The following is a 24,123-nucleotide window of genomic DNA, read 5'->3' as shown; positions in this document are numbered from 1 at the left end:
TCCTTCATCCACTCACGTGGCGAAACCTCCCACACCCATATCAAATTGGCGTCAGATGTTTCATGCCTAACATTTCGTACCTACTCCCGAACGGAGGGGAGTAGACCACACCGAGTGAGAACTGACGAAAACTGTCCATCACAACTTTCTAAAGATGTCTTTCAAGCCAAAAAGGTAGGGGACTTTGTGGTAGAGTTGGGCTTGCAAATTCCATAATAGCGACCTAAAATTGCTGGCCTGCTCGGTGTTGCTCTCCAAGCAACATTCCCTCCCAAATGTGGGTCTCCAAAAAGTCGTCGGTGTTGCAGTTATGGCTGTTATGCACGCAGACGAGCGTTCATCCAAGTATTATTATAACAGAAGCTGACAACGCAACAGACGTGGTTGTTTCTCCAGCGTTTCTTCGCATTGCTTGGAAGCCACAAATCCCCTGTGCGGCTGCAACTGTCCTTGCTGCTCACTACCCATCTGGTCTAATGGTTTCGATCCATATATCACGCTTGTTTGCTTGTGAAATGGTATAAAGCGATGCATCCTTGTCAAGAAAAAACACAAAAACCAGAATTCACACAGGATTTGCACTTACAGAACACGGTCCGATTGGGCGGTTCGCTTTCTCATTTTCTTTGACCTTTTTTGTCTTGTTTTGGCCTTTGTACATATATTTGGATTCTCCCTTCTAATATTGCATGGCAGAGCTCCTGCCTTTCTCAGCAAAAAGAAAAAAAAACATGGGCCTGTACTCTGTAACAAGGGGAGATATGAGTTCGGCAACTCTGAACACGTGTCCAAACTCCAGATACATACCACAAGTGTGTCCGACACAACAAACAATGAACCACAAGGTGTAATTCGGGCAGAGCAATGGTGCCAAAGACTGAAGGAGTTTTCCCAAACATACTGTAACCTAGGAGAAACTTCTGACACCAGCAAGACTACAAGAGTACAGCTAATTGGATAAAAACACAAGGCGAAAAAACACGACACCAAGATCCTATGGTATGCTCACTGTACAGTGATGGTAATTTATAAAGGCAGCACAAGGCCATCGCCTACGTTTCGGTGCAGTTGGGATGTCGAAGGACAACAAGACAACAAACGATCGCAAACACAACCATGACTGCCCAGGTGACTCCCGGTTTCCAAGTCTATAATTTACACTTAGCTTCATGTATGGCTCGGTCCTCTCCTACATCCTGCCCAAGCTACGCCAATCAACTGTCTGTACAGAAATGCAGCTCAGGTTCCAGACTCCAATACCCTGACCAGCTTCACCAGTAGCAAACCTCCTAGTGTGAAGCTCTAACTAGATAACTGCCGATGGCTATACACTTTCTCAACCGCGTCCATGGGGTGAAATCATACGCAAGTACTGCTCGTGTTCCACAGCAGACTCAGACTCACAGCATGCAAGATGCAAAACACAGTAATGCCCCATTACCTGGTACCACTCGTATGGAACATAGTGGGCATGGCAGGCTAGATCAGCCCAAAACTGATCGTTTCGTTCCAAAGATTTGCTCCAGGATATAAGCAAGTTGGTTTCTGAATGGGTAAAGTCCTGAGTTGTCCTCAAGTATATCATAAAATCCCATTTAATACTCTCTGGTAGTAGTCATACTGCCGAGTGCGCCACGCATCCATGCTGCTACTGATCAATGAGAGCACCAGAGACACACATTGCTGCAACCATCGTAAAATCATGTTAAGAACCCTCTGGCGATGACAAGAATGGAAAACAAATTGGCTAACCTCTTCAGTGAGACTCAAGTGGAACCTCTTCCTCAAGTTCAGTATAGTGCGAGTACCACCTTTAAAGCATGGGAAACCCGAATCCTGATCAAAAGATACACACATAATATTTATTTTTCCATGGAAACGGAATATTGATCATATTTTATGAGTAAACCTGAGTTGTAAGCTTGCGACATCAATGACATCTGAATGGCAACAGTCATGTATTATGCAAGTCATCTAGATAAACCTCTGTAAGTTTAGATGGGCATTCTTACCTGCAACATTTCCACTAGAAGTATAACCCGCTCTGCATGCTTCCGGCAAGTAAGAAACCCTTGAATGCATAGCACCTGAAGAATTCAAATTAATTTGACTAGATGGGCCAATATAAATTTCATTAGTCTTGATGGCCATGCGAGGATAGCACATTATCAATCAAATACCTTGAAATAGTCGAAGAACTCGCTGGGAGTTCCTTCGGCATCAGAATCCATCACCTAGCATTGTCCCCACAACAAACTTAAGGAGATTTAAACTCTATCAAAATATAATGCAACACTTATACCTAAGATATATAAAGTTAGAAGCTTCTATCGTACTTCAAGGAGCTCCCTCGTCAGCTTAAATGGCGCACTCTCAAAATTTACCCCTCCAGGAGAGTTGGAAAGCATGAAACCAAAATCAATATGAATAATATGCCCTTCCTCATCTATCAAGAGATTTCCATTGTGACGATCTTTGATCTGCAAATTAAAAAATGCTCGGTGCTTAGCACTGCATGTCGTGTCAGAAAAAGAAAAGTACAGGGTTCTTGATCTGAGATTAATTTATTTCCGTGTCATGTGGCCAAAGCAGTTACGTCGATGGAAAAAAAAAACAGCAGCTAAGTGTCATTTTGGAGATCTTAAAAGGAAGACATCCAATTTGTTTCCATGTATCAGATTCTTGTGGCAACACTTCAGCTGAAACATTACATTAAATAGATGGAAATGATTTGCACTGAACATTCCATATAAAACATCAGCCATCTAACTGTATCTCCAAATTTTACTTTCCCGTCGAAAGCTAGAGAGGTTAGTTTATCTGTCAACTGGCCCTCTAACCCTCTATACTTAACCTAAGAACATTACAGTGAGGCTTGGATGGCTCTGCTGGCCTGATCAGACATTCAAGAAAGCAAGGAGACTAAATGTCAAAGTTATGCATCTAATCTAGCAGGGAAACCATCCATACAAAGTTAATTGCACGGCACAACAGAACAGGACAGTGCTTGGGCTAGACCACATCTTGATTGTATCAGTAAGGATCAGGTGAAAATTGGGATCCCGGAAAATTCAAAGTGGTCTTAATATGATGACATGAACACTTATTAGCACCATTGTAATATACTAAAATTTAAGGACAAACAAATAGAAATGTGGATGTACTTTGTTGACTACTGCTGCACTAGTAGCACATAATAGAATTAGAGATTCAAATCAACAGAACATGCTAGGTAGAATTTCATTTAGAAACTATACCAACATTGCAAATAATACCTGGAGCAGGTAGCTCAGAATTGAATATCCTGCCATGCTTTCCACAAAGTTCCTCTGTGAATAACAGAAAATATGAAGAGCTAGATTAATTAAATTGACAGCAGTATTGCATAGGAGCTCTTCAATCTTGACAGCAAAATTAAGTACCGGAAGGCCTTACTGGGAATTTGCAAGTATGTCAGACATGCTTATGAACCCAATAATGTTATACATATGTTATGGAGCAACTGAGCATGCATACTAAGTCAACACAAAATTTGATAGTTTGCTCTCAACTTATCATCATCAGATAGCATTAGTTTGATGTAAATGACACTTGCACTGACAGGAACATTACTCCAACGCTAGGATACAAACAATGAAAGCACTTAGCCATGTTTAAGTACCAACGGAAAAGAACAATCTGTCAAGCTTCATTCAAAAAGTTGAGCAAATTATTTGCCAAAGACATGCCTTTCTAATAAACAGGAAATAAGTCCATTTTACCCCCCTGAACTTATCGCGAAGTCCAAAAAACACCCTGAACTCTAAAACCGGGCATTTTAGCCCCCTGAACTTCCAAAACCGGTCACCCAAGCCCCCTCTGCCATGTATCTGGCTGTTTTGCTGTGTTGAAGGTGGGTTTGACCCGTCGACTGCCACGCTGGCACAAGTCGTCCACGTATCCCCCTCCCCGAGCCTGACTCCTCTCTTGCTCTTAGCACGCGGGTGGCGCCGGCACCGGTGGCCAGCGGAGATGCCGTTGTCCAAGCTGACCATGCGCTCCCTTCCTCGAACGGCTGCTTCCAGGAATTCCCCTCCCTTTTCGCAGACCTGACCTCGCTCCTCCTCCACCACACGCCTGCCTCCTCCTCCCACGCCGCTGTCTTCTCCTCCTCACTCGCCATCCCTGCAGCTCCGCACAGGCGGAGGAGCAGGTGCCAACCCCGCTCGCGTCCGCGGCCATCAGGGCCTGCGCGGGCGCCACGGCCAGGGCCTTCACCTACGCGGGCTGCTCCTGACCTCCTGCTCCAGGCCGGTGCCGCCTCCAGCGGCTCGTGGCAGATCTTCCTCGAGAGAGGGAGCAGAGGGCGAGCGAGAGGGAGGAGCAGAGGGGTCTGCGTGAAAGGCAGTAGCCGTGGCGGCGCCAGAGGAGGAGCAGAGCGGCACGCGAGAGGGAGGCGCAGAGGGGGGCACGCGTGAGAGAAGGGGAGGGTCAAAACCACCTTCAACACAGCAAAACAGCCTCAAACAGGCAGAGGGGGGTCGGGTGCATGGTTTTGAAAGTTCAGGGGGGTTAAATACCCGGTTTCAGAGTTCAGGGTGTTTTTTGGACTTTGCGATAAGTTCAGGAGGGTAAAATGGACTTATTTCAATAAACAGACGATGTATAAGAACCAACGGAAAAGAACAATTTATCAAGCTTCATTCAAGAAATTGAGCAAATTATTTTCTAAGAAACACCAAGACATGCATTCAATGCTCAAGATGGAATGCAAAGTCAGGTCAGCAGAGCCTTCCTCAATATTGCAATGTTCCAGGATAAAAATAAATCAAATGGAATGGGATGTGGATACAAGTTGACAACGGTTGTTGTGATGCCACGCAAATCAAGTATAGTTAATTAGAGCACCACATTTGTATACAGGAAGCAGGTATATGGATTTGCACAAATCATACTGTTCAATTAAAAAGAACAGTTGCAACTGCAAAATGAGGAACACGTCATAAAAATTGTCTACAGTTGTACACAGAGGTTTGCAAACTGAGCAAGTATGTAGATTATTTGTTGACATTGCTGTGCTGTATGATAGTCTATACCTGTGCAAGTTTGAAATTTGGAGAATTTTCTTCATACTTGGCTACATAGTAGTCACGGAGACTGGAGATATTGGGAAACCTACTCTTTATGGAATGAATTGATGCCTGCAATAACATGAAAAAATAATTTTAAAGCTAAGATCTCTCAGTACGCAATTCAGAGAACTAATGTAGAAGAAAAGATGACTACCGTATCAGGAATAGTCTCTATTAGTGCTGCATATGCAGATGTGACAATAACTTCATAAGGCCGTAACCAAAGTGGTAAGCCAGCTTCTTGATATATATCTGTCATGAGAAGATTATTTAGTATGTAAGTTACGAGTTGAAAACGTTCAAAGTAGAAATGACAATTTACTTAATTAAATTTATTGGTATAGTTCCTGTGGAATCCATAACAATAGAAAGCAACATGAGAAAAGTAAGGACTACTAGTAAAATCTTAATTCTTAACACTTCTAATAGACCACAGGATGTTAACATTACTACTGTGGAACTGACAATAACACCGTGGAGTGCAATCATTTACAAAACACAGTACGATTTTTATGTGCAAGAAGCATTTGCATACCCATTTGAGTATGAACGAAAGCCATGCAATTCCTTGAATATATTTTTAATATACTTCCTTTCAGTGGACATTACATACCATAATTGAAGATGTTCTTCATTAAAATTAGCATGTACTTCAGCAAATTGCATAATTACATGCTTCAGGTCGGATATATATGGTAGTGGAATTAACAAAACGAAGAAGAATATATGCACGAAAGACACAAAAATCAATTCTTCAGACCATTTCTCCAGCAAAAGAATGGCACACTCTGCGGTGCAAAATGGAAGACCTCACAATTAAGATAGAAACATTTTACTATTATGATAACATTCAACTATTCGCTACCATGACAATATTTGAGTTTTTTTACCATAAAAGTGCGCAACAAGCTGTACAGCTAAGTGTTCCTGTCGGCAATCATCCCCGCTCTTGACAATAATCTGCAATTGGTGAAAGTGTTACGGAAGCATCACAATAACTGAAGACATTTCAGAGTAAAGCCACAGGCTGTTAAATCAAAAGAATGACAGTAATAATCATAACTACTTATGTTGTCCAATTTGTTGCTTTAGTAAAATAAAGCAATAAACATTTAGACCAGTCAATTTACAATACAAGTCACTTTACCCAACTGTCTACTTACTTCATAATAGATGTCGGTTATATCTTTTGTCTCATACAAATTTAATTATGAACCTTATATTATAAATTACCGGTGTAACTAGCAAGTACCTATTGCTTCCCATATGTTACTGAAAATTTACTTTCCAAACATTTAGTTAAACTGTAAATAACCAGAAAATTAATAATATAGATTTTCTCTCAATCCATTTTTGGATTGGTGAAGCTTTGTGCAGTGTCCACAAAATTATTCCTCAAACTAAAAGAAGTGCATAGCATCCACAAAATTATTCTGCAAACTAAAGAAAATTAATCTTCAAACAAATAGCATTAAAAAATGGCTTAAATCTAAATAATATAAAACACAATGGACATAATGTATGTATCAAACATATTGTAACATGTAGATAATATAATAGAAGAATAGTCGTGTCATGTGTAGCTTACAGAACGCAAATCCCAGCCAGGTAATCTTCCATGAACTGAAGACCGCCGTATCCTCTCTTTCTTGACAGTCCAAAGTTCACCAGCCAAAGCATCAGTTGGTTTAGGATCTCCACCATCAGTTGCCTATTGGAAAATTGAATTACTAACTAAAGAAAGATGTACAAAAGAGAGATAATCAAGTGCAAATATCAGTTTATCACCTTAGAATCTAAATTTTGAGTGCTTTGACCAACTCCTTTCAGTGGGAGACCAGGTGGTGCTTCTCCTTTTAATGCTGCGGCCTAGTCAAAGAAACCAACTCAACAAACAGTAGCACAGAAGGTCTACAACTGTCAAATTGGTGCTATATAGGCATAACGACCTTGCATTACACATCAAGTCCAGTAGTTCTACTCTGGATTATCTAAAAACCTAACCTAGAAAAAAATATTCAAACAATAAAAACAAAAGCACCTAGATGGAGCTGGAATGCAAAATGTTTAGCAATGACACAAGAATTGAAAAACAATTTCATATGTGAGTCGCACCTTGACTTCCTCCATGGCAATTGTACTAGGAACACGGCGATGGTCCTTCTTCCGTGTAGGTTCATTATCATCTACATCTTCCATGCTAACTCCGGGAACTGCAGACAAAGTAACCTTAACCCACTCAATGGGCTGATCAACAATAGCCTGGGAATCTTCCCATGGATCACGCGGATCTGTCGTAGCTTGTCGTCTACGTCCCGACTCTGACATTGCGATGCTTCTTGAGCGGCCAATTTTCTCTATTGAGAAACTAACATTTACGAATTTCACCTTTGCCTCCCATAGTTGAGCCATGGCTTGGTCAATAACCTGTGAAGTAGAGTTCAGCATTCTGTCTGTTTCATAATTTTGTGTTTCATGCCGACTCCACAAAGGATATGCCCATGGCGGTGGCTTTGGCAATTGCACATCTCCATTAGCCAACGGTATCCCACCTTTTGATAGTTTGTTCACATCTGAGGACCCTTTGGAGTGACTAGAAAGACAAAACAACTGATGTTACCAGAATGATATATATGAATCTCCAATAACAAATAACGTGACGAATATCATTAATTTGCTTAGTTAGCAAACATTATTTTTGTACAAATGGAACCCAGCAGTAAAATTTGATCACAATTCCACAAAAACATATATACCTTGGTGTTTCTGCTTTCAAAACTTCAACACATATAAGATAAGGAGCTTTCTCTCTGGAGTTTAGAAGAACAGACTCATCTTCAGGTATATGAACTACTCGACATATGCCCTTTCCCATTGGAAAGCATACTCCTGTGGATAGAAAGAAGAGATAAGAAGAGCTTCAGAGCACATCTAATTTCTGCTTTGCAATATCCATAGAGCCTTAATTCAGAAATAGCTACGTCTTCCTTTAGTTAAAATTCCACCAATGTTGTGATATGAAAGACGAAGCAAAGAAAAAGCATATCCGAACCACAAACTCATAGCACGATAATACTTTTTCATGACATGTGGAACATTGCTTAGTGGACTATTTTGCTGCCTAAACCTCAATATTGTCAAATCGCTGACTGTTTACAAGGTTTGAAAGATTTAGCAGAAGACAGGCAACAGTACTACACAAAAGATATAAAATGATAATGATGACAATATGAGATATGTCAAGAAGCTACCAAATGAAGGTCCAAATGTAAACTTAAAAGGGGCGAGGCACCAAAATTTTGATGTTGAAAAAGTTAAGATACATATAAAGAAAAGTAAAGCAACCTAGGAGACAAAGATAAACAGTAATGCCCATAATATCTCAAACGGGATAGCAGCAATCACCTCCATTTTTCTCACTGGAAGCAATATGTGAATTGATCTCTGTAAGAGACTGGCACAAGAAAAAAAACATCCAAGGGATAAATTAGAGTGCAAAAAGTAAAAGTGCAACTGAAAGGGAGTAAAGCGAATAATCAGGAATGTGTAAACCTAGTGTACTTCACATACCTCTAGCAGGGCAATCTTGCGATCTTCAACAGGAAATATGTCTACAAGACCATAAGATGTGTCACATAATGATTGAACAAGCTCCAATGAAGCATAGTAAGAGCCTTTCCGAAGCTCTGCTATCACATTGTTTGGTAGAGGTGGTTTTCCACTTTGTTTCTCACTGTTTCCTGTGGAATCAGGGTATTTCTGAAACACAAACTGCAGTTAGGAAGGCAAGCATAGTTGCAAAAGGTAATAATTCAAAATTCAAATATGTACAAACAGTATAATCAGGGTATGTCATCATCAACCAACTTCTAGGACACATCAAACGAAAGAACCTCAAAATAGCCTTGCCTATATTACAGCATTTAAGGATTAGAGAATAGCGTAGTTTGCATAAGAGATTCACAACCAAAGTCCACTAACTTAATACTAAAAGTTGCAAATCGAACTACTATTATCACATATATAATATTTACAGCAACTAGCCATAGAATGTCACATCACACCAAGAAGTAATAACTACTATATGTTTGTGCAATCAGAAGGGTAACTACTCAGTATAATGATGGATATGAAACACTGAAGCTTTCAAACAAAAGAAAATAATGGTTAGTGGTAAATGTCTTGCCTCTTTCAATAGTTTTGAGGTTAAAAGCTCAGAATCCTCAAGCGAGCGATCTCTATCACGGAACAAACGCTTAAAAAAGCTCTCTGATCCTGGGCTACCCTCAGAAATACCACTAGGATGACTACCTTCTATATGTCCACTCTTAGCATCCTCTGGGTGCACTCTAAATAACCTGCGGAATGACAAGAACTCCGAATTTTCCTCCTCCTCAATACCACTGGTGCTCCTACCATCATCATCGTTTTTATCAAACCCTTCAATTCTCCTGCCCTCATGTTTGTCCTTAAATAGTTTTCGGAAGAAATTTTCCTTATCACCTTCCTCAAACTTATCATCCTCATTCCTGTAATGAGCACCTCCCTTCTTTTCTTCATTCTTATCCTTGAAAATTCTACGAAAGAAGTTATCTTCATCTATGCTCTTATTTCCTTTGTCGTCATCCTCTTTCTTGCTAGGAGTAGTACCTTCCTTTTTCTCATCAATTTTCTCCTTGAAAAGTTGCCGGAAAAAACCATCCTTCTTCTCTTCTTCGGTGCTCGCACCAACTTTTTCTCTACCATCGTGCTGCTTCTGACTGCCACCATCTTTCCTCTCCTCGTTTTTATCTTTGAAAATCTTGCGGAAGAATCCTTCTCTATCATCATCCTCCAAACTCTTTCCCAGTTTTTCCTCATCCCCATGCTTTCCATGCATGCTTTCTCTCCTGTCCTCATTCTTGTCCTTGAATATCCTACGGAAAAGGCCTTCCTTCTCTTCATCATCACCCTGTCTGTCCTCCTTATCACGGAACAATCGCTTCAACAAACCATCCGAGCTCGGTGTCAGCTCCATGTCCTCGTCTTTGCTGTCTCTAAGCAGCCTGCGAAAGAAACCATCTTTATCCCCTTCTTCCTCCTCGTTCTCCTTCTCCTTGCTATCCTTAAGCAACCTTTTGAAAAATCCTTCCTTATCTCCATCATCCTCCTCCTTGTCCTTGCTGTCTCGAAGCAGCCTCTTAAAGAAGCCATCCTTGTCCTGCTCCTCATCCTTCTCCATGGACCGTTTAGAGAAGAGTGCGTCACGCACCACCTTCGGTCCAATGCTCAGTCTCCTGAGCAGCCTGTTGTCCTCCGATGATGGCATTACTGGCTGCTTCCCTCTGCCAACCCCAGCATCGTCGGTGGCAGGCACATTGGTCCCGCCACCAGTGGGGCTCAAGCCAAGAGAGGGCGATGAGGCAAGGGACATCAGTCGCTGCTTCGACGAGCGTATCCTGCTGAGCATGGGATTGCCACGCGGGCTGGCAACAGGAGATAGCGGCGCAGGCCGGACAAGCGGCGGCCACTCGCCCTGCACGGTCGCTGCGGCCTGGCACTGCTCCTGCACCTTATCAATCCCATCCAGATCCTCGGTCTCCTCCAGCTCGAGCTCGGCGGCGAGGATCCAGTGGACCTTGAGAGCAATGCGCAGGGATTTGGCGCAGGTGTCGATGACGAAGCGGTCGAGGGAGGGGCTGGGCTTGTGCACGAGCATGTAGCAGACCTGGAAGAGGTAGGCCTCGAGGCCCGGGAGCGGGAGCGTGTACATGCGGTTGCAGAGGTAGTCGCGCACGCCGGCGTGGTCGTGCTTGTAGAGGTAGCTGACGGCGATCCACTCGCAGAAGAAGGCGGAGTCGAAGAAGCGGACGAGCCAGCCGCTGCTCCCGACGGGCGGCGCCGCATCTCCGCCGGCAGCCGTGATCTCCCGCGGCGACTCCTCTGGCCCGAAGCTCAGGCCCCGCAGCCCGAGAAGCCGCACCATGGCTGCCCGTACAACACGGGCGGAGGACCCAGCAGGGCAAGGTAGGGCGGCCGCCCTACCTTGATTTCTGCCTCAGTTACGAATTGGGGGAGATTGAGGAGGGGGAGCTGCAGGGCAGAATCGATTCGTGGGTTATGGGAGGAGAAACGGTCGGGGGAGATAGAATCGAAGGGGGGTTCAACCGGCGGCGGCGGCGGCGGCGGCGCTTGCGCTACTGGGATCCAGTCGTGCGCGAGGAGGAAGACGAGCGAGGGGGCTACTTTTCTTTTCTTTTGAGAAGAAGAAGAACGAGCGAGGGGGCTACCTCACAGTCCTGGGGCGCTCCGCAGCGAGATGGGCCAGAAGGAGCGAGCGATGAATGAAGGAAAGAAAAGGCGAAAAAAAAAAGAGATAAATGGGCTCCGGCCCAGAGGAAAAGAGGAGAGGGGAGAGCATCTGCTTCACCGTGGGTTAGCCCATTTAGTGAAGCGCGACAGTGATGGTAAATAAAAAAAACATTGGATATTCTCAACAAAAAAAACATTGGATATTTCTAACAATTTTTTACTTGTTGAAGAGATTCCTTTCAGATGGAAATCGCCGGTTCGAGCATTGAAAGCCCAGATTGTTGTTTCTATTTTTCCTGGTAATTTTGCTTCTTTTTCATTTCTTCATCAAAATAAATATATTCTTCCGTCCAACAAAAGATAAAAGATGTTTCAAGTTTGTCAAAATGTGAGACATCCTTTGTTGGATGGAGGGAGTACAACTTTTTCAAAATTTTGACAATAATTTGGTTCGATGCTGTCAAAACATAACCTCGCCGTAGCCACGTGGCTCGGTCTGAAGCACTGCAAACCCTGGAAGCCAAGCTTCGGAATCAAGCCATGGGAAGCACGATCCGCATGAATCAGTGGCTGCAACTGGAAGCGCGGAAGGTGTGCCAAGGGAGCTTCGAACTGGGGGACGGGGAAACTCGAGGATGGCGTGGGGGTTTGGGGTTGATTCGATTTGAAATGACATCGCTCTTGTTGTTTCTGTCTGGAAACTTTGGTTTGAATTTTCTTTTTTCCTTTTGTTTTCTTTTGATTTTTGACAATGACGGCCTAGTGCCAGCAGTGGATTGGGTATCGGAGAGCACCGGAGAAGGTGCATGGGGCGGCGTGCGAGGTATCAGAGAGCAGGTGGGAGCTTTTTTCATGGGATTGATTAGATACATTTACCAAAATTATCAAACTAACGGTTAACAGGTTATCCGTAGCAGGTCGTTGTACTTCTTCTGGGACATACACCGGAGAAAATTCAAATGTATCCTGAAGAAGTACCCCTTTGCCCGCCAAGTGTGGGAAAAGGTTCTTGACCACTACAACTTCAACATCCTTCAAACAAATCAAGTCTTTCAAGCCTCCAAGACGATTGACAAAGAAAGGAGACAATTTTTCAATGGGGTGGTCATTTACATCATGTGAAATATTTGGAAGGAGCGCAACCGGTGTATCTTTCAGACCGTGGCGGCTCCTGCTTTCGTAGTCGCGTCGCCTGTCCGTGACGCAATTTATACCCATAGGCTTGCTTTCCATCACGCGGCCGTGCCGTGAGGTTTCTTGTGGTTCTTTGGTTTCTGTCCGCCCTACCGGCCAGCTGCATTTGGTCCGTTGGGCGGTCTTTCCCTCGCATTTGGCTTTTTTATTCGTTTTGACCTCGGTTGCTTGTACATATACTTGGTTTTCCCCTTCTAATATTGCATGGCAGAGCTCCTGCCTTTCATGGAAAAAAGAAGGAGCTTCATGATCTACCTGCATTCAAGAGGGATGATCCTCGATGGCAAGTTTTTTTTTCATGGGCTCAGCCAACATAAACCTGAGATTAATATTAAATATTTTAATTAATATTAGATAACCTGAAAGGGCACTTCGATCCCTAAGTGTTTTGGTGTTAATGACAACATGACTCGTGGACTAACCGTGTGCTCGAGTGTTTCAGATTTGAGATCATATGGCACAAGACGGTTCGTTGCCCTCAAAAAGGAAAGAAGCGTAGCGGTGTTTAGCGGCTTTTTATTTATATTGAGTCGTAGGAACTTCGTACTATTAAGAGAGAGTCCACATGGGAAGGTAATGAGTGAATCAACTTCACGTACACAAATTACCATATTTGCACCCACGTAAAGCCTACCCGTGCGAGAGAGAGAGCCACCCAAAGTCTAACTGTGTTGCCAGGTCTATTCCAGGCCCGGAACTTCCGGCCTACCTCCGGTAGGGCGGAACTTCCACCCAACGTCCGGCCTACCTCCGTGATGCTACTGGAATTCATTTGTGTTTGGTGGAGGTTGGACCAGAACAAAGGCGGAAGTTTCTAGTTACCGGAACTTCCGGTGTATGACCAGAACTTCCTTCCCTGGCAGACTTAGTGCATAACGGTTAGATTTCGGGACCCCCATAAATAGTCATCCCCTACCTCGAGATGAACTAATCCGAAGCCCAACTCTCTCCACACCATTTCTAAAGCTTCAAAGTGCTATATCTCCCTCCATAGAGCTCTCCCCTCGTTGATTCTTTGAGGATTGGAGGAGGAGATCTAGATCTAGGGTTTCACCAAAGCAAAAAGTTGAATCCCCTTGTTTCCTTTGTGGATTTTGTTACTCTTGGGATTTTGGGATCCCTAGTTGGAAGGTGTCTTCTCAAGGCCACTAATCTTGTGAGGTGGTGCTTATGGATTCGGGAATGAGCCTCCAATTAAGTTGTGGAGACGTGTCCTTCCCCTCGGATTGGGAGCTTTCAATTAAGTTGTGGAGAGAGCCCCGGCCAAGTTTGTAAGGGTTGGCATTCGCCCTCAAGGAAGCCACTTAGTGAAACTCACCTCACCTTTGTGGTGTTGTGAGAGCTCATCCCACCTTTGTGGTGTGGTGAGTTGGAGAATAGAGTGAGCCTTTGTGGCGCATCTACCTTTGTGGTAGAGCACTCCTTCAAACAGAGACGTACACCGACCCCAATAGGTGGAACTGTTGGAAATATGCCCTAGAGGCAATAATAAATTTGTTATTATCATATTTCATTGTTCTTGATAAATGTTTATTGCCCATGCTATAATTGTATTGATTGGAAACTCAAATACATGTGTGGATAAATAAACAAATACCGTGTCCCTAATACGCCTCTACTAGATTAGCTCGTTGATTAAAGATGGTTAAGGTTTCCTAACCATAGACATGTGTTGTCATTTAATAACGAGGTCATATCATTAGGAGAATGATGTGATGGACAGACCCAAACCTAAACATAGCTTTTGATCGTGTCACTTAAGTTTAAGTTGCTTATGTTTTATTATGTCAAGTATTATTTCTTTAGACCATGAGATCATACCACTCCCTAGTACCGGAAGAATACTTTGTGGGCATCAACCATCATCTCGTAACTGGGTGATCATAAAGGTGTTTTTCAGGTATCCCAGAAGGTGCTTGTTGGGTTGTATGGATCAAGACTGGGATTTGTCACTCCTTGTGACGGAGAGATATCTCTGGGCCCTCTCGGTAATATAACATCCTAATGAGCTTGCAAGCATGCGACTAATGTGTTTAGTTGCGGGGGTATTATATTACGGAACGAGTAAAGAGAACTTGCCGGTAACGAGATTAAACTAGGTATGGCGATACCGACGATCAAATCTCGGGCAAGTAATATATCGCGAGACAAAGAGAATTGGATACTGGATTAATTGAATCCTCGACATAGTGGTTCAACCGATGAGATCTTCGTGGAATATGTGGGAACTATTATGGACATCCAGGTCCCGCTATTGGTTATTGATATTTGATCATGTCCACATGTTCTCGAACCCGTAGGGTCACACACTTAACGTTTCATGTTGCTTGGGTTAGATGAGATAAATGATGATGATATCGAATTATGATTCGGAGTCTTGGATGGGATCCTAGACGCAACGAGGAGCTCCGGAATGTTCCGGAGATAAAGATTTATATATGGAAAGTTGTTTTCAGAGTTCTGGAAAGTTTGGAATATTTCCCGGTTTTGACCGGGAAGCTTCTAGAAGGTTCCGGAGGGATCCGGAGGGTTCCACCTTGAGGCCCACCTATCCCTGAGCTAAATGGGCCTGTGAGGGAGCACCCTGGCCTTAATGGGCCGAGGGGCTAGCCCACAGGGCCCATGCGGCCAGGAGGAGAGTCCTGGCCGCGGGAGAGTCCTGGCCGCATGAGAGTCCTGGCCGCCGGAGAGTCCTGGCCACGGGATAGTCCTGGCCGGCCACGCCTCCTCTACCCCTATATAAATAGAAGGGGGGGCAAGGGAGAGAGACACCCCAAGCTTTCAGTTGGATCTCTCTCCCCTGAGCCCTCCTCTCCTCCTCTTCTCACGCGCACGGCGTAGCCCTGCCCGTGAGAATATTCACCATAGTCACCACGCCGTCGTGCTGCCGGGATCTCGTCTACCTCTCCCTCTCGCTTGCTGGATCGAGGAAGGAGGAGATAACGTGAAGCTGAACGTGTGGATACCAAGGAGGTGCTGTCCGTTCGGCACTGAGATTGATCTCATTGAAAGTTCCACTACACCAACAACGATCTCGTGATCGTAACGCTTAGCGGTCTACGAGGGTATGGTGTTCATGATCCCTCTCGTTACATACATCTAGTATATATATTCTTGGGTTTCTTCCGCACTTCTCGTAGGAAAATTTTTGTTTCCTATGCAACGAACCCAACAGGAACTCCGGTGAAATCTTCGTCTCCCCGTGTGGTATCATTCTTGCCCCTTTACTTACTCGCAAAGCTTAATTATTTGTCTTGTGCTTCGGTTATCAAGCAAGTTTCAATTGATTATCTATTGCTTGTGTTAGTGCTTCGGCTATTGCATCATACTAGAGGTTTTCATCATTTAGACGTTTTAGTGAGCCCATGTATTGATGCTTGTATCCCTAAAAGTGAAAAGAAAAAATAAAATTGTTAGTCGCCTATTCAACCCCCCCTCTAGTCGACCATACCGATCTTTCATAACCCAACCCTAACAACCATACTACTAAATTCTAGAACTTAGAAAGTTGAAAACGTAAAGGCTAGCAAAAAGGACAAACTTTATCACTCCTTTTTGTCCAAACATGCTCACTTTAAATTTCGGTATTACTCTAGTGACTCATCTCTCCCTTGTCTTGAACACATATAACCAAAATGTAAAACTTCCAAGTGCCATCCAGCAGTGAGACCAAACCAAATAAAAAAAAAGTGCTACTCCCTCCGAACCATATTAGTTGTCGAAATACTAAATGTATCTAGACGTTTTTTAGGCATAGATACATTCATATTTGGACAAAATTGAGACAATTAATATGGATCGACCGGAGGGAGTAGAAGATAAAAATGCACATGTGTAGGTGATCCTAATCCCCTCAACATACAACCAACCTTTGTTCTTATGTGTCAATTCTCACACGGCATACAACATACAACCAGACATTATCTGAATTAAAAGAGAGTAGAGAAGCGTGTAAACAAAGAGGAAACAGATTTTGAGTCACGAAACCTGAAAGTAGAGAATCTCCCTCACACAATTAGAAGTGAGTGCCTATAAATGGCACCCTCTGCCATCTTGCAATCACCACAATATAGCAAGAGAATCCTCTCTCTCTCTCGGCCGGGTAAGTCAAATGGCAGCCAACGTCCCAGTCCCCATGGCAGACGGTTCTGTACTCATGTTGCCCTCGGGCTTCAAGTTTAGGCCCTCCGACAAGGATCTAATTCTTGAGTACCTCTACCGCCGTTCAATCGATGAGCCGCTACCTTGGGCTGTCATTGTTGAAGCGGACATAATGGGTAGCAGTCCATGGGATCTTTTACCAGGTCATTATATTTATATAAATCTATGAAACACATCTATTTGTTTCTCCTCTGCAGATTATATTGATGAAAACTATATATATACTGTGATCTATACTTGTTTTTTACAATGTCTAACATACTATTCTCAGAGGGAGCAAAGGAGAAGTACTTCCTCACTCGTAGGGATCTGAAGTACATGGACGGCTCACGCATCAACCGCATTACCCAGGAAGGGTACTGGAAGGCAAGAAGGACAGAGTCCCCGATCTATGTCCACAACATACTGGTGGGCATGAGGCGGTCTCTGCTGTTCTACGTTGGCACCCCGAAAGGCATGCGCACAATTTGGGCTATGCGAGAGTACCGCCTCGCCGGCGCCGGTCTCAGTCCCTGCATGGTGATGAGGCCTACTGGGTCAGAAACTTTTGGTCGAACTTGCCAAATCGATGCCACAGCCACTGCCAAGGTAAATTTAATTATCATTTTATTCTAAAAAAAGGTAAAATTATCATTTTACTGCCAAAGAACATTAAGGATTTATTGCACCTGTATTCCAGTCAAAATTTCCATTGGAAAGAAAACATTGAATTTGAGAGGTGTAGAAGAGGGGAAGTAGAACTAGATAATATGATCTTGCAGGTCCCTTTTGTTATTGTGTAATTAACTATATATGGATGTGGTATATATATGGTGCAGCTAGCTAGGGCTACATGTTGCATGGATCATGGTACCGTTATCTATTTTTAGGGTAACCAATGCTCCGGAGTCGAGTACCGTTCCAAATCCATGCAAGTATTTTGACCGGATCAAACAATGGCGGAGGTTGGTGAGATTTTGTAGGCGATGTGGATTTGTCATGATGCTTAAAGGTGTTATTTGTCGGAAAGTAACTCGTGTGCGTTAACGTTACTCTTAGTCTTAATGATATCTCCCATTTTGTCGCCGTATAGTTGGAGTTTCCAACTATGGTCTAACGACATGTATGGTCAATATGCTTATCTTGAGGTGCTTTTGTTTTGGGGTGTCCAGAGTTATTGACATTATTTTGTTCATTGAATATTTTTACTTGTAGCTTTGTTTTTTTAAAGGTGATAGTTGAATGATGGAATCACGTTCGGCCTTAGAATTGTTATGTGGATAATACTCCTTATGTACATAGTAACAACACATTTACTGGGACATGAGGATGAGAAGATTACCTCCATCAAATATACCTGAGCTAAAACCATATATGTACTGCTCTTTCTATAAGAATTTGTTCGCCTACTGTCATCACTATTTCTTAACGTCTTGTGCTCTGCGTGCAGAGAAATGATGTACTCTCTAGTTCACTTTGCAACACGGTTTCTCATGATGGTTTTGCACCTAAGATGGTGTACCCAGATGAATCCTGGGTCATTTGCCGCATGTACAAGAAGAGGACTCGTGCAAGTCCTATCATCACGCTGCCTGCTGCTAGTTCATGCCCTGGAGTTCGAGCTCGCTTCACCAACTTCATGGAGGCTAATCGTGAATCATCCCTTGCGAGTAGCTCCATCCACAGCCCCTCTTTGGACAAAGAAGAGGAGGGGGTTGGCAGTGGTGAAAACAAGCCTGGAAGCAACAACTGAGTGGCAACAAAAGTAATCTGATAAGAAAGAGTATACTAAATAAATATGAGATGGGCAATAATGACTATGTTCGAGTTTATGTGCTCCCATGGCTGGTGTGTTGACAGGGCTGGATTGCATACTTTGAGATAATATGCCCTTCTGTTAATTTCGGAGATGATAGCTTTCATGGTGTGTAGATTTTATTTTAAGTTTTTTTTTAATGTTTCTATTTGGGGTTGGCGGTTGGGACACATATACTTGTGGTTTCTGATTTTTGAAGATAGGAAAATGCCCAAAAGTTATTTAGGAGCAGTTGCCAGATTACGCTTGGATACACAAAAGGGATGAAAGGAACAAAATCAAAACGTCCATCCGGCCTAAGACCGATGCACTATCCAGACTGGCTGAAAAACTCCCATACTACCTCATCACGACAGATTTACTAAAACTAATTTAGAGTCATAAGACTTTGGTGGATTTTCCTTAGAACATCGACCAGCTTGAACATCTTGTAAGAATGAATGGAGGTTGCACTAGTAGTGAGCACATGACTCAAACACAATTACGCCCATCAAAAACTGACACCAGAGGATTAATTTCACGGCTAGCTCTTTCCTAATAATCCCTTAAAATTCCGGATGGCACCCGTCGGGTTCGGGTACGGGTACAGCTCAACCATATCCGTACCCGACGACCCGACCCTCAACCGTTACCCGTACCCGTACCTGTGGTCGGGTATGAAATTTTACCATACCCGCCACCCGCCACGGGTACGGGTTACCCGCGGGTATTTTTACCCGACCCGCCATTGACGTGCAGCGAGAGAGAAAGTGAGAGAGAAGGGGCGAAACGGCGGCGGCGTCGAGTCCTGAAACGGCAGCTGCATGTCGGATCCACGGCGTCAGGGAACGATTCGACGACAACGGGGGCAGGGTCGGCCGGATCCCACGGCGGTGGCGGGGGGACGGTCTGCCGGATCCCACGGCGGCCGGCCAACCTCCTCCATGGAGGCTGCGGGGGCGACGTTGCACGGAGAGATGGCCGTGGAGGAGGGCCGAGCGCAGCTTAGTGGTGGCGCAGATCTGGAGAGGGAGAGAGGGAGGCCGGCGAATGGAGGTAGGAGGCAACACAGGGAGGGAGATGCTCGGTGTATCTTCTGGCTGGGTTCGGGAGAACGGAGGGAGAGAAGGAGAAGGGAGATCGGGAGGATGCTAGGCGGCGGCTCGGGAGGATGCTCGTGGGCATGGGAATTAGGTTTGGGTTTCAGGCAAGCTTATATACGAAGCATGTTTGGGTTGGGCCAGAGATTAATGGGCTTTGAGTACTGGGCTGACAAAGTGACAATTTAGTGCGGGTAGGCGGATAGACGGGTTCGGGTAGATCAATACCATACCCGTACCCGCCATACCCATCGGGTATAGAATTTTACCATTTACATACCCGCAGGTATAATTTTTTACCAAACCCGTATATTAAACGGGTAGAAACCCGTCGGGTACGTGTATCGGGTACCGATTGCCATCTGGACTCAAAATGTACTGGTCATAGTACACTGGACTGGGACTCACACTCGAAAGAGCACAATGTCAGGGTCGATTCCCTCGGGCAAACGGCTTGCAACCTGCCGCGGATCGCAGCTGGTAGTGTCCGGCAGCGAGAGCGCGACCTTTGTGGCCAGCTCCAGGTAGCTCTTGAACTTGTCGTCGTCGTCGGTCTTCGACTCCTCCTTCGTCGTCCTCCGGGCTTCGTCAGCGCCACCAAGATGCAGCAGCTCCTCCATGATGAGGTGGTGCTTGACCGCTCGGCGCCGGAAGGTCCAGTTCCCCGTGGCCCAGTCGAAGGCGTAGAGCGGCAGGAAGCGGTGGCCGTGCTCGGCGACGAAGTCGATGGTGGCGAGGATGAACCGGAACTCTTCCCTCGGCATGTAGTAGGCGAAGCTCACCCTCGTCCATCCCGGCTTCACGCCATGGTAACCCTGCCGTCGTTGCACAAAAATCAATTACTCACCGCTCACCAATTGTGTTCATATACTCACGGATGCAAATTTAGTTTTTTACATTGTAAGGATCTTTTTATAGTTTTCTTTAAAAAAATTGCAATAACAAGGAGCACCCAGTTGATCGATTGACACCTCTCTTTATCACGTATTTGTTTGTTGTACATTGAAAACCACAATTACATGGAAAGTGTAGACGTAATTAATTTTGCTTGCTCCCAAAGGACGTGTGTTTACAATTTTTTTTATTACTCACTCCGTTTCTAAATTCTTGTCGTCGTTTTAGTTCAAATTTATACTAAAACAACGACAAGAATTTTGCAACGGAGGAAGTAGGATTTTTGAGATACGCTTTACAAATTGAAAAGGAGGAAGTAATTCGTTAACAATAACAAATGTATAAAGTTCTTAAAAGATTGGTACGTGAACCTCCGAGGGAAGCTTTTTTTAACTTACTTTGAGAATGGCGGAGCGGATGCGGAGGGAGAGGTCGTGGCCAATGCCGAGGAGCGCGTGCCCGTACGGGCCAGCACACGCGCACCCACCCCTGCCCTGGATGCCGAAGAGGTCGTTCATTAGCCTCGCCACGAACCGCCCATGGAGGGGCCGTTGTTTTGTCCTCCTCTCCATCTCCATGGCTCCACCGCCACCGCCGGGGTAGACGAGGAAGGAGAAGATGGGCAACCTCCTGCCTTAACATCCCCAAGCACCTCGACGCGGGGGTTCCGCAGGAGCCAACGCATGGCGGCATCGGTGTGGGCACGCTCCCGAAGGGCAACAACACCGAGCCCGACGACCCGCTCCTTGACCCAGAACGCGAGAGCGGCGCGCACCGCCTCGGCCACAGGCGGCGCCCGGCAGCCTCGTGCTCCTCCATGCCGTCGAGGTACACCGTGTCGCACTCGTTAGCACCGTTGACGTAAGACACGGTTGCGCTGCCGCAGGGGGACGGCGGCATGGAGCGCGCACCCAACACGTAGAGGGCGCGGCTCATGAGGAGGATCCCCGGCGTGCCCGGGGCACCCCCTGGGAACTTGTGCGGGCTCAGAAAGATGGCGTCGTAGCCGTCCATCTCGCCCGGCCTCATGTCGATCTCCACGTAGGGCGCGCTGGGTCAGCAAATTAAGCAGACACGTGGGCAAAATGTGTCAGCGCTATGTGTCGGTGTCGGGGGACTATCTTTTTTTTCCGACGATTTTGTTTGACAAACTCAGGACTAATTAAATCGTACGTTGAGGATGGACAAGAACGTTGTTCGTACGAAACGAATGAATTAATTTATTTCGCTGTCTATCCCTGATTTATTAATTCTTAGCAGTAGTTTTATCAAGTAGCGACGGCAACTGATGGCGAACTGCGGCATCGTGTCTGACCGTGCTGTTCGAGAGTTTTTTTTTATCAACTGACAACCTTTGTCAGGTCAATGCCTTTCGATGTCAAGCTGAGTTACGTACGGAGCCAGACTTATATGCATCAATATTCTACGTGCTGTTTACTAGCAGAGGAGAACTTTCTACCACTCGAGAGGTTAACAACATCAAGTCAGCGTGTGCAAAGTATATCATGCAACGCATGCTGCCATATTGATATTGGTGCAGCTGCCCGGAATGGCATGCAGGTGGAGTGCAGCACTGAACAAAGCTAGATGGGGAACCGAAACGTGTAAAACCAAATGCACATATATACATAGATATTTAAAATCAACGAAAACTAAACCTAAGAAATACTATTTCCCCCAAAAGAAAACATGATTACCTGATGAGGCGACATGTTTTGAATTGATATATTAATGTAAAAACGTAAATGAATACATATGTGACTTGAAAAAAACATGCACAAGACTTGATAAGATGACATGGTTTGCATGGAGAGGTAGATTGATGAAAAAAAGTACTCCAACTTATGAGCAAATACATGACTTGTTGATGCCATAAAATTGTTGGTCAAAGACTGGATCAAAGCAAATAACACAAGCCACAACGTATATATACCTGGCGGCGAAGTCAAAGCAGGCGAAGGCGCCGTGCTGGTGCAAGACGCGTGCTATGGCGCGGGTATCGGTGAGGATCCCCGTGACGTTGCTGCAGGCCGAGAAGGACCCCAGCATGGGCCGGTCCGCGTACTCGGGGGACCCCAGCGCGCGCCGGAGCGCGGCGAGGTCGACGACGAGCCCGCCGCCGTCCTCTCCGCCGCCGGCGCCGACCTCCACCACGTCCGCCAGGCTCTGCCGCCACGACAGCAGGTTCGAGTGGTGCTCGTAGGGCCCCACAAAGACCACCCACCGCTCCTCCGGCCTCAGCGCCACCACCCGCGCCCGCGGGAGCCCCGGTGGCGCCGCGATCCCTGTGGCCTCCTGCAGCCGCTTGATCGCCGCCGTCGTGCCGGAGCCGCAGAAGAGCAGCGCGACGCCGTCTCCGGCGCCGGTGCGACGCTTGATGTAGTTGCTCGCCCCGCATAGCGTCCTCGTCGTCCTGCTCCCCACGTAGCTGTCCTCTGTGTGCGTGTTTCCTGCGAATTAACGCAATTTCACGTGTCATAATCTTAACTAAATTGGCATTGCATATTACTCCCTGATCGAGTTTCCTGAACGTAAAAAGTTTAAACTTTGTTCTAAGTCGAATTTCTTAGACATTGACCAAGTTTCTGGAAAAATCTTGCAACATCTATGACACTACAGTAGTTTTACTAAATCATCACGATATAAATTTTCATAATAAAATTATTTGGGATATTATAAATGTTAATTGATACATTTTATATGAAATTGGTCAAACTTCAATAGGTTTAACTTAGGACAAAGATAAGACTTCTTGCGTTTCTCCAGCCAGTAATCTGCATCATCTCTAACCGTAGAAGGGGAGGACGTGGGTGAGGAGGTAGTCCTCGACGTAGCGAAGACCGCGGCCCGAGGCGGTGTGGTCGGCGTAGACGAGGGCACGGCGGCCGAACGGCGTGTCCAGCTCGGCGTCGCCGCCGATGATCTGGGACCGGACCCACTCCACCTTCTCCTCCGCCTCCGCCCTCCGCTCCGACTTGGCCCGGAGCAGGCTCAGAAGGGTCGTCTTCTTCGTCTTGCTCGCCACCATCGTCGCTGTGTCCTTCATGGTGGTGGCCGTGGCCGTGGCCTCGCGGCCATCCGCCATGACGGCTCCAAGGGACGGCATATATATTTGCCAAGTTTAGTTTTGCTTCCTTGCAAATGCTAATTTCGATCCAAATGCTAGCTGTGTATGCATCCAAGGGCCGGCCGTGTGTGTATATATATTTTGATCTGTGCCTTGTGAGCTTATCTAACCTTGCATGGGCATGAGCGCGGCGTGCATTTATGTAGCTGGCTTGCAGCTCTGTTGCACTGACGTGTCCATGTTTATGCTCACATGCAAATCAAAACGAATGCGTGCAAAACTTATTAATTATCTGGCCAATGCGAACTTGCTTGTCATAGTTGAAAACATCGTGTACCATCATTGAAAATTTTAACAGATTGATTTTTTGAGAACGAAATTAAACAGATTGGTAGCTGAGATCATAAGAGACGACTCTTAATCCATGATTTGTTGTACTTGGTCAATTAATAGAATTGTGCTTGTCATGGTTGCCAATTCCTCTGTTGATGAGTTGAGTTGGTGATCATCGAATATATTATACACCGCTGG

The 24,123-nt window shown here is 45.2% G+C and overlaps 3 protein-coding genes across 4 annotated transcripts; 1 reads left to right on the top strand and 2 right to left on the bottom strand.

Moving 5' to 3' along the window:
• Positions 1-762: 762 nt before the first annotated feature.
• LOC100842385 (phosphatidylinositol 4-kinase beta 1) lies at positions 763-11,366 on the bottom strand. Of its 2 annotated transcripts, XM_010239548.3 has the most exons (16): positions 9,298-11,365; positions 8,682-8,870; positions 8,517-8,565; positions 7,868-8,000; positions 7,227-7,704; positions 6,900-6,980; positions 6,700-6,822; positions 6,002-6,071; positions 5,266-5,363; positions 5,076-5,180; positions 3,276-3,329; positions 2,337-2,480; positions 2,181-2,234; positions 2,013-2,087; positions 1,753-1,836; positions 763-1,683 (listed from the first exon to the last, which is right to left on the bottom strand). In XM_010239548.3, exons 1-16 carry the CDS (start codon positions 11,074-11,076, stop codon positions 1,582-1,584), a joined length of 3,618 nt encoding a protein of 1,205 aa, XP_010237850.1. In that variant the 5' UTR covers positions 11,077-11,365; the 3' UTR covers positions 763-1,581. The 2 variants fall into 2 exon arrangements, 1 of the variants encoding a protein (XP_010237850.1); XR_002965911.1 differs by lacking the exon at positions 763-1,683 and having other exon boundaries at positions 1,769-1,836; positions 2,181-2,256; positions 9,298-11,366.
• A 5,365-nt stretch (positions 11,367-16,731) lies between these two features.
• Positions 16,732-18,576, top strand: LOC104584609 (NAC domain-containing protein 83). Its single transcript, XM_024454597.1, has 3 exons — positions 16,732-16,900; positions 17,029-17,345; positions 18,166-18,576. Exons 1-3 carry the CDS (start codon positions 16,732-16,734, stop codon positions 18,487-18,489), a joined length of 810 nt encoding a protein of 269 aa, XP_024310365.1. The 3' UTR covers positions 18,490-18,576.
• A 1,190-nt stretch (positions 18,577-19,766) lies between these two features.
• LOC100834950 (probable cysteine desulfurase) lies at positions 19,767-23,749 on the bottom strand. The gene is given in 6 exon segments (XM_014902351.2): positions 19,767-20,446; positions 20,924-21,156; positions 21,159-21,320; positions 21,323-21,576; positions 22,459-22,975; positions 23,316-23,749. Coding segments are annotated over 6 exon segments (1,893 nt in total). The 5' UTR covers positions 23,632-23,749; the 3' UTR covers positions 19,767-20,035.
• Positions 23,750-24,123: the final 374 nt, after the last annotated feature.

This window comes from Brachypodium distachyon, chromosome 4 (genome assembly GCF_000005505.3).
Source record: "Brachypodium distachyon strain Bd21 chromosome 4, Brachypodium_distachyon_v3.0, whole genome shotgun sequence".
NCBI classification, from domain to species: domain Eukaryota; kingdom Viridiplantae; phylum Streptophyta; class Magnoliopsida; order Poales; family Poaceae; genus Brachypodium; species Brachypodium distachyon.
The sequence above is the reverse complement of the archived record's forward strand: the minus strand, read 5'-3'. Positions and strand labels throughout refer to the sequence as shown.